Consider the following 11108-nt stretch of genomic DNA (forward strand, 5'->3'; position numbering starts at 1 on the left):
GAAAAATGCGAAGATTATTCTTTTTATAACTAAATTTGAGAATCATTTATAAGTTATTATCCGCGAATCGATTTTTATAAGTTATGAGATTTTTTATTTGTATAATAATAATGGCTTGAAAAATCACATTTAGGAATTTTTTAATTAATTAATATAAAATATTACGTATCAAAATTAAACTCATGTTAAAAAATATATTAAATATTTTTATTATTATTTACTAACCTTTATTTTAAATGCTGTTATCACATTTATAAATTATTATAAATGAATAACTTTTTTTTTGAACAAGCAATGAACTAAGTTAATTATTAAAAGTACAGTTATAACATATTTCAAAAACAAATTCATACAAGCAATAAACTAAATTAATTCTTAAAAGTTCAAGGATAAAATTACCGAGTACGGTCATGTTAGTTCTGTATTATTACTAAATGACTACTTATATTTCCAAAACTAATAATATAATGAGTTTTTCTACAGATTTTTTATTAATGGAAACTTATAGAGTTTTACTAGATTGAGGATGAAAATTATATAATTTGTTAGTCTAGGGAATTTTACTCACTTGAACAAGTGAGTTGAAAAAATGAAGTTATATAATATATTACTCAAAGGGGTCCTACCAGACTAAGTACAATTTTCTCCAATGAAAAACATTGTACAGTTTTGACATAACTTACGAACACTAAAATCAACATTCCAGTTTTGTAGAGACTAAACTTAAATTTGAAGATGACAAAAAACTGAAACTGTTAATTTTTTAGAAACAAAATATTGTATTCATAATTTGTCATCTTGAACCGAGGTTAGATGAAAAACCATAGCTTTTCTGGCATGTAATAGCTTCTGAGTGTTTTACTGCCATTCTCAGTATCTTCTTTATGACACTCCCAACGCATACCCTTACCAATGGTTGCGATAGCATCCGTAAAGTAAATGGATTCACGAATAATTGCATACCCATTAGGTCGTAAGATTCTATCCATTTCCAGCAACACATATTTCATTTCACACCTGCAACAGAACGATCATTGTCAAATATATACATTCTGCAAGTCATATAGCAGTGAACAAAATCTTGTCAAGTGGGTTACAAAAGGATCCGTTTATAGATTGGAGTCGGTTATTAATAGAAAATAACTCATCCTGCATTAGCAGTTGTGTTGTATTAGAAACTGCACCATGGCTGTTATTCATAGAAACATATGGCACACTCACCTTTGGCTTTCTGCAGTGAAGAGTCCATCAAGGTGAAGCAGATCGTATGTTCGAGGATATGTTGAAAAAGCTTCACACCTACCATTGAAGAATGGAATGAACATTAGTTTAACAAGCCAAGCATGTTAGTAAATAAATAAAGAATTATGGTTCATATCAAACATTTGCAAATTACCAGTCATGGAAGGTTCCAATAAGCCCTCGATCAAAAATCACAGGGAGTGTATTGGTAGCATAAGATGAGACCACGTTCATGACCCATACAGGATCATTGATCAAGGCTGTAGCAAAACCTCCATATGCTGTGTTCATGTCCATAACATTCCTTATCTTGTCTGTCCCAAGGTCGGGGATCAACTTCTTGTAGTACAAAGTCTGTTTTTCCCATTTACTGTTATCTTTTCTGAAAACTTTAGCACTCCCACGATGAACCATTGAAATCCGTTCTGGTGGAACTTGCAACCGTTCAGGCCACTTAGCAATGGACGAGAGGCCTAATTTCTTAAACTTGGGATCTGGAACCACAATACAGGCACGACTTGGAGTGTACCATGCTGAATCTGGTTCAAGGCCGTCATCACAGGTATGTGGATCGGCATCTCTAACCACCTTATTATAACAATTGTTATCTTCGGACTTCTGCCATACAGCAATGTCACCCTTTTCCTTGAACATTTTGAAACACATTGAGGTTAGCAATTCCTTCAACTTCTCATAATCTGATATTTGTGCTTCAATAGTTGTGTTCCATCCACGCCACCTGCGCTTGTAATTTATTGGTGGGCCAGACAAGACCCAAAATCCTCCCGGACGAACAATCCGGTGTATTTCAAGGAGATAAGCACCACCTAAGATCAGATAGCCATCATAAAGAACTAGAATTTAGAGTGAACTTCTCAGCTATAAGAAGAGAGAGATTAGAAGAAATTAAAAAAAAATCATCAAAACAGTAAGATCAGAGTGAATTTGACAGCTTGAAATAAATGTAGGGCCTCCTAGTTTTAGGGCATTCTATTGACCATTTTATAAAATTGATAGACACAATTGTTAAGATGGGCAAAACAAACAAAAATAGTCACAGAAAGTAGTAAAAGCAAAGTAGTAAAATGTGTCAGATTAAGATCTTAAAATTCAGGTGCTCATTGAAAACTATATGCCAGCATGGTACGAAAGCACTGAATGTATTCTCAACAGATGCATTCAATCCAAAATTTAGGCAGCTACAAACTGGTAATTGATAGGAACCCAGAATTGAAAAGAGACAAAAGAGTAATATTCTTTATTGTATAGATTGTATAGAACACAAGAATAGGAGAGCACTCTCTCCTCCAAGGGTTTCCCCTTCACAAAGAGCCAAAGCTCAAAACTACAATTATATCCTAACATAATTACTGAAGTTCATGATCACAAGAGTTGCATAAAAAGGAATAAATTTTAAAGTTCAAAATCTACAGAAAGAAGTACCAAATTCTGTCCATGGGATTAGACATCTGGAGCAATGAGCCATATCAAAGGAGTTTGATGGGAATGGAAGCCTCTGTGTAGAAATGACACCAAGAACTGCAGGGATACCACGCTCTAGAGCAAATTGAATCTGAGCTCGATGGTTATCTCTTGGTGCAAGGGAGACAGTTAGAATCCCACGATCCAACAAGTTACCACCCCAGCTAGCAACCTAATATAATATAAATTGAGTTAGGTGGTTTAATTGATTTAACTCATGCCTATACATTTCTGAGTAATGGGACTGGATCAGAAGTAGAGTCAAGAAATAGGAATTACAACACTGGCACTTTCCAAAACCCAAGTTTGTATCAGGATGATACAATAACAGTGATGCCAGTGAAGAATAAACCAAAATGTTTTAATCCCCCATTCCTCTCCTGTGCTTCTACTTTAAACAATCTTAATAGCTGTTTTACAGCCATAATGAAATTAATTGGTTCTTTCTGTTTTAGGATACAAAAAATATTGATTTCAAAATATATTCATACAGTAGTTCAAAAAGCATAACAAATCAGCATGTGCAATTAAACTAGAATCAAAGGAACTTCGAGAATTCTTATAAGCAAGCCACCCCCCCATATACAAAAAAAAAGGCTGAAACACACCCCACAGCCAGTATCAATGGCAGTTCGAATGGTCCCATCTTTCATTTCTGGGATCATATCTTGCATTAAATCAACATATTTGCCAACACCGTTGGGGAACATAGTTCCCCCACCAGGAAAGATGAATTTCTCGCCTTCCTTTCTCAACCAATGCTGATTGGACTTCTGCTTGTTAATCCACTCATTTGGAACATTGCTGTAATTAGACATCACACAAAACAGCTTGAAGGAGTGGCAGAATATCTATTAAAGGAATTTTCAATTAAGCAAAGCTTTTATTGTTAACCTAAAAGACATTATACCTGTACCAACATTCATCTCTGCTCTTAGGCCATCTAATTGGAGGCTTATACCCATCTGGGGGAGGAACTAAGCATTCTTTCCTCTCAGATTTTGGAGGGCAATGGCGTTCCAACAAAGTAGGCTGACGGGAGATGTACTTCTTCCATCTCTATAAGTTTAAGCATACATAATCAATAAGAAAACTTTCTTCTACAAGTCCTATAACACGAAAAAATGGACTACAATCAGTAACATTACCCTTGGATCAGTGCATGGAGTATAATCTTGAAAGTCAATACTGCATTCTGGAAAACTAATGTATTTAATTTGCAGAGGACTTATTGATAACTCCTCGGGGGACCCAATGGATATCTGGCCATATATTGACAAAAATCTGTCCTTCTCAGAACAAAAGATTATACCCGTATAGAAAGAAAATCCACATAGCACCACTAATATGATTGTCATAGGGACAATCGTGCTCTTTTCCTGCTGGGTGACTGGTATTCCATCTTTGTTGTTCATTGTCTGTGAAATAATCAACTATCTGAAGAAAAACGATAAACTCAACATCACAAACAGGGAACATGCTCCCCCTCGTATATTAAGGAATGATAAACCCAACAATTTAAAACAACAAATCAATTCATATCCCAATCAAAATAGTCACTTATCAACATTTATCAAGCATAGATAGACAATCACTGATGAGAAAAAGGGCACTAGGAACTCACGAGTTTCAAGAGCCACACTCTAACCACCTGCCAAGAAATCAAGTTCTATTACTTATGTGTTTTGCCCCTAATAATAATAGTCTAGAAGATGCTAAAATACTGAAAAAGGGGGAAAATAACATCGGTTTCGTAGCTGCTACAGAAATCAAACAAGCATAAAAGTCATATAGTATGCACTCAAATCTAAAAAGACAATTTCTCTAAGGTTATCAATCCCAGTTTAACTACTTAGGTCAAAGAAGAACAGTGGATTAACAGAAATCAGCAATCTGTAAACGGGTTATCAATGTTGATATTCAGATAAAAAAGACTTAAACACCAATATCACGACCAGAGCAATGCAAGAATACACAAATTCCCATGATTGCTCGGCATTGTGGAACCAAAAACTGGCAAAGAGAATGAGATTATGATTAAATTCCAGCTGGTCAATGCTTAGCAACCACAGCAGCTACTTTCCACGCACTCTTGCCATCATGATTTCACACAACACTGGACCATAACACCCACTTTCCATTCAATAAGTTAAAAGAAAGCTCTAGATATTGCTCCATGCTCTGTTGCCATGGAAGAAAACAAAAGAAAAGGGCACCAAATAACAGCAACATAACAATAACTAATTGGTACGTTGTCCTTGTTTGAAAAGAAGAATTGTCATCACTACAGAGTTGTGTGAGTGCAACATTTCAGAAAAGGAATAAATCCAAAGAATCCTCTAATCCAAGTTTCACCGATTCAGTTCAGATTTCAGAAAAAAAGGGCATATAATTATGTATTTTGTCCAATAAACAGTAAGAATTTAAACTACTTAAAGCCCTTCTGATTGTAAAACGAAAAATATAAAGACCCGGAGAACTCATGCAGAAATCAGATCCGTGACAATAAAGAATGAAAATGGAAGAATCCAAAAGAGACACGAGGACAGAGATCCGACACAGGTAAACAAAAAGAAAGAGAGAGGAATCCATGGAACAACTCACTCAGATTCCTAATGCCATGACTAACTAGCTCAGTCATTATATTACCAAATCTCTGCTGTTTTCGTCCCATGTTTGATTTCAATTCAACTTGGACCATCCTAAACCCTTTTTTTCATTTATATCAACAAAAATGAAAAAACGATTTTTTTGAACCAGGGATTTTCTTTCATATTTTAACCTTTTGGGGTGTTTCCGTTTATAAACAGCTTCCTTTATATCAAATTCATCCAGTACTAAAATTATAAATTTGTTCAAAATAGAAAGACATTTCATTTATTTTTTATTCTTGTCATAAAAATAATTATCTGTTGATAACATCATGGACTGACCAATAGACGACCGTATCGAGTCAACGATAATGTTATGAATCATTTTCGGATAACTTTTAAATAAACATGTTAAATCTTATGAAAAATAAATTCATTTAAACAGATCTTAATTCCATTGAATATAAAAAGCAGTTAAAATGCATAGACTTAATTATTACAAAAAATTAACTTCTCAAAAAATAAAAATCATACAATTTTCTTGATAAACACTTCTAGAAAAATAAAAAGTCAATTTGATTATTACTTGATGGTGTGAGTGGATGTGATGTTGTAAGATAAGATGTTTACCCTATTCAAAATACAGTTAGTTGTGGTGGAAAGTAATTTTAAAATATTTAAGTTCTCATTTCTTATGAATTTAGTGTCTTATAGCTCATAATGTTACTTATAATTTTTTCTGATGCCTAAGAAGAATCTCCAAGTAAACAATAGCTAGCAATTTAGTCTCACACTAAAAATTAAATATTTATTAAATTATTATATGTTACTTATAAAAATATATAATTTATGAGTTGGCACTAATAAATTTCATTTGTTAAAAATTATTGATACTTAAAATTAAAGTTTGTTTTTGGTAAACTTTAGATTGAATTTTTCATTTTTGTAGGGATGAAATTTAAATCATATTATTCCATATGTTGATAAAATATTTAGAAAAAAAAATTATAAAAAAACCTAATCAGAAAAAGAAAATTTATGAGTCAACATTTGTTGATATTTTCTACTACATTTTATAACTTTTTGAAATGAAGGTGGATTTGTTGAATTTTTGAGAGATTAATGCTATAACATCTATAATGACCACCTACTTTAACTAAGACCTATAAATAAGACCCATTGTTGGATCATTAATCAGCTATAAATACACTGTGCAGAGATTAAGGAAGACTCGCTCTTTTTTCTTCCTAATTTTATATCTATATTTTCTCTCCTGTGTCTTTTCGTGTTTTCTTTATGATTAATTGAAGGCTAGGTATCAAACTGTTAGAATTTGTATATTATTAAAATTATATGACTAAACCTCATACATTAAAAATTCTGAGTTATGCAGAATAGAAATTTCACCTATTTGTCAACTTATATCCAATTAACACATGACAATTAATCTTGAATTAGTGTGAAGAATTAACTCGATTACATAATCTGTCTTTACCTCTCTTTTATGTTGCTATTTCCCATTCTGTTTCGATTCAAATAAAATCTTCCTTTATTTCTGATGATGAATTCATACGCATTGCATGTATTTGATAAAATGTCAACAGTCCTTGATTCTATAGAAACGGTCTAAGGTTTGTCATTGTTTGAGCAATTTAAGACACGTGCATCAGTAATCTGAGAGGTATCAAGATCATCCCAATAAACATCTTTAAACAATACAGCCAAATATTTGTTAATCAAAGTAACAGTTTAAATACCAACTCACAATAAACACAATCTTCGAACAGTGGAGAAAAAAATCATAGTATTACTATATCAAGCTCAGCATTAATATAAGTTCAGTGTTGTTCTCCGTTAAACAATCTGTACAAAAACATCATCGTCCTTTCCGTGGAGTTTGATTCCTTCACAATGGCAGCATTTGGAAAACACTTGTTGTTTGAAAGGGCTGGGGAGTGTTTAAAAGGAAGCAATTGATTCATAATTATGTATATAGGAAATTCTTCTCTATAAATTAGCAAAATCAGATTAGTGGGTTACCACTTGATCTTTTGACAAAGTTGAACTTCAATGATTCTTGGGTCATTATATTATAGAATATGTCTCATCTCCGAAATCGCTTCCCTTTTGCCTCTATCCACTATACTCTACTGAGGTTCAAGTTCCATAGTTTGTCATCTTGAACCCTGGTTGGATGAATACCATAGCTTTTTCTGGCATACTAATACCTTCTGAGTGTCACTGCCAGTCTCAGTATTTTCTTTACGGCATTCCCAACGCATGCCCTTGCCAAGGGTTTCGATAGCATCGGTGAAATAACTGGATTCCCGAAAGATTGCATAACCCCAAGGTCGCAAGATTCGATCCATTTCCAGCAACACATTCTTCATTTCACACCTGCCATGCAACAATCTTTGTCAGAGCAGTCCAAATCAAGTCATGTATATACACACTTCAACTTAAATAAACATAAGAATACTCACCTGTGGCTTTCTGCTGTGAACAGACCATCAAGATGGAGTAGGTCATATGTTCGAGGATATGTAGAAAAAGCCTCACACCTAACATAAGAAAATGAAATCAACATCAGAACTTACAAGACAAGAAGAGTATATTCAAAACAAAAATCTCGTGCTTCATATTCAATATGGAAAAATACCAGTCGTGGATGGTTCCAATAAGGCCTCGATCAAAAACCACAGGAAGTGAATTGGAAGCATAAGATGAGACTACATTCATGACCCAAACAGGATCATCAATCAAGGCTGCAGCAAAACCTCCATATAGGGTATTCATGTCCATTACATTTCGAATTTTGTCGGTCCCAAGGTCAGGTATCAACTTCTTGTAGTACGCCACCTTCTTTTTCCATTCACTGTCATCGTGTTTGAAAGTACTATCACTGCCATGATAAATCATTGAGATCCGTTCTGGTGTAACATGCAACCGTTCAGGCCACTTAGAAATGGATGAAAGACCGGATTTCTTAAACTTAGGATCTGGAACCACCATGGAATCACGAAGAGGAGTATACCATGCTGAATCTGGTTCGAGGCTATCATCACATTTAGGTGGATAGGTATCTCTAGGTAGTTTATTATAGCAATTGTTATCTGGAGACTTCTGCCATACGGCAATGTCACCCTTTTTCTTGTACATTTTAAAGCACAGTGAAGTCAGCAATTCCCGCAACTTCTCATAGTCTGATCTCTGTGCTTCAACGGTTGTGTTCCATCCACGCCACCTGCGCTCAAAGTTGATTGGTGGACCAGACAACACCCAAAATCCTCCAGGACGAAGAATTCGATGTATTTCTAGGAGATAAACTCCACCTAAAATCAGATAGCCAGTAAGAAAGAATGAGAATCTAGATTCAAGCCAACATCTCAGCTCCAAGCAGAAAGAGACTAGCAGAAAACTAATAACAAATCATCAAAGCAGTAAGATTAGGGAGATATTTACAGTCTGAAACAAATGTGGACCTAGTTTGAAATTCAAAAGTCAAGAGGATCATTGGCGTCTTGCATAAACAGGAATAAATTCTTTTTAGATGCTAAAAGTTCAAAATGCATGGGAGAAGGTACCAAATTCTGTCCACGGTATAAGGCATCTGGAGCAATGAGCCATATCAAAGGAGTTTGAAGGGAATGGAAGTCTCTGAGTAGAAATAACACCGAGAATTGCAGGAATACCACGCTCCAGAGCAAATTGAACCTGAGCTTCATGGTTGTCTCTTGGTGCAAGAGAAAGAGTTAGAATCCCACGATCAAGCAAGTCACCACCCCAGCTAGCAACCTAAAGTGTGGAATTACACGGATCAGAATTGTTGATATAATGCAAGTCTTGGCTATAACATGTTTGAGTAACAGAACCGGATCAGAATTAGAGGGATGAAACAGGAGTTTTGTTACTGGTCCATACCAAATGCCTAGTTTAGTATCAGAAAGAACAGTGATGCACAATAAAAGAAGAATGCAGTGTAAGTTTTTTAATCCCCTTTTCCCCTTCTTGATTCTTATTACTGTCAACCCTCTTAGTAGTTGTTTTACAAGCACAGTTAAAATTAATCAGTTTTGTGGTTTGGGGAAAAATTAATTTGATTTGAAAACATACTTGTCTGCAGAACATGCAATTAAATAGTAAGACCCAAAAAAATAAACTCACCCCACAACCAGTATCAATGGCAGTTCGAATGGTCCCATCTTTCATTTCTGGGATCAGATCTTGCATTAAATCAACATATTTGCCAACACCGTTGGGGAACATAGTACCTCCACCGGGAAAGATGAATTTCTCGCCTTCCTTTTTCAACCAATGCTGATTAGACTTCTGTTTGTTAATCCAATCATATGGAACATTTCTGCAATTATACACAGCAGAAGACATAAAGGAGTAGAAAATCATCAATTTCAGGAAATCTAAATTAAGTGAACCTTTTGCTGTTAACTTGTAAAACATTTACTGTACCTGTACCAACATTCATCTCTGCTCTTTGGCCATCTAATTGGAGGCTTATACCCATCTGGGGGAGGAACTAAGCATTCTTTCCTCTCAAATTTTGGAGGGCAATGGCGTTCCAACAAAGTAAGCCGATAGGATCCAAATTTTCTCCACCTCTATAAATTTGAGCATACTCAGTCCATTAGGAATCTTTCTCCTACAAATTCTATAGCATCAGAAAATGGAATACAATTAGTATTACTCACCCTCGGATCGGTGCAGGGAGTGTAATCTTGATAGTCTGCACTGCATTCAGGAAAACTGATGTATTTAATCTGCAGAGAACTTGATGACTCCTTTGAGGATTCAACGGATTTCTGGCTGTAAATTGACTCAAAACTACCCTTTTCAGAGCAAAAGATTATACCCATATAGAAAGAACATCCACATAGCACCACAAATATGACTGCCATAGGGACAATCCTGCCCTTGTCTGTCTGGGTGACTGGTTTTCCATCTTTATTGTTCATTGTCAGTGAAATAATCAACTATCTGCACAAAAGCAATAAAATCAGCATCACACAATATGGAAACATTCAACCTCTCCCCCTTCCTTTCAACTATTCTTTTAAAGAACGATAACCCCAATTCATATCTTATTCAAAATACAAAGCCCTCAGTCTTTATCAGACATAGATATATAGACACTAACAAAAAAGAGCATTTGGACAAAACCATTGTACCTAAATTATCCAACCATACTAGTTTAACCACTGAAGTTACAGACGAATAACATGTCGATACTCCCAAGCACAGGACTTAAACACGATAACTACAATCAGATCAATGCAAGAATACACAAGTTCCCCTGATTGATCCAGAAAATGAAGAACTAAAAGATGGCAAAGAGAATATGAAATGATGTTTGAATCCCAGTTGGTCAATACTCAGTAATCGATCACGGTTCAAAGAGCAAAAAGAAACCTCTAGATCATACACCATGCTCTGTAACAAAGGAAGAAAACACAAAAGTAACACCAATAGCATCAAATAACAGGGACATAACAAGCATTTCGTTGTCCTCACTCATTCCGATGAATAGTCTTTCCCTGAATCATAGTTGTGCGAGAGTGAAACATTTGAAAAAGAAAACAAAGGTAAAAGAACCCTCCAATTCAAGCTTCACCGGTTCACTTCAGACTACAGAACACGGGCAATATAACAACACATTTAGTCCAAGAAAAAAAAACAAGAAGAGTTAAAAATGATTAAACCCCGTCTGATTGTGAAACGGGAAAAAGAATAAAACTTTTTGTCGAGTAAAAAATAGTAAAGCACGGAATAAGCAGCAGT

The 11108-nt window shown here is 34.9% G+C and overlaps 1 protein-coding gene and 1 pseudogene across 2 annotated transcripts; both read right to left on the reverse strand.

Annotated features, from left to right (window-relative positions):
* Positions 1-793: 793 nt before the first annotated feature.
* LOC148193463 (putative methyltransferase PMT20) lies at positions 794-5522 on the reverse strand (annotated as a pseudogene). Its single transcript, XR_015782205.1, has 8 exons — positions 5329-5522; positions 3873-4161; positions 3635-3783; positions 3333-3528; positions 2686-2896; positions 1397-2069; positions 1222-1299; positions 794-1017 (listed from the first exon to the last, which is right to left on the reverse strand). The product of XR_015782205.1 is annotated as a putative methyltransferase PMT20 (transcript).
* Positions 5523-7102: 1580 nt separating this feature from the next.
* LOC148193464 (putative methyltransferase PMT21) lies at positions 7103-10781 on the reverse strand. The gene is made up of 7 exons (XM_088099108.1): positions 10022-10781; positions 9783-9931; positions 9480-9675; positions 8900-9110; positions 7975-8647; positions 7799-7876; positions 7103-7712 (listed from the first exon to the last, which is right to left on the reverse strand). The coding sequence occupies exons 1-7, from the start codon at positions 10283-10285 to the stop codon at positions 7490-7492; spliced, it is 1794 nt and encodes a 597-aa protein (XP_087955234.1). The 5' UTR covers positions 10286-10781; the 3' UTR covers positions 7103-7489.
* Positions 10782-11108: the final 327 nt, after the last annotated feature.

Source organism: Vigna umbellata, chromosome 9 (assembly GCF_029865625.1).
Source record: "Vigna umbellata cultivar VRB3 chromosome 9, Vumbellata_1.0, whole genome shotgun sequence".
NCBI lineage: Eukaryota > Viridiplantae > Streptophyta > Magnoliopsida > Fabales > Fabaceae > Vigna > Vigna umbellata.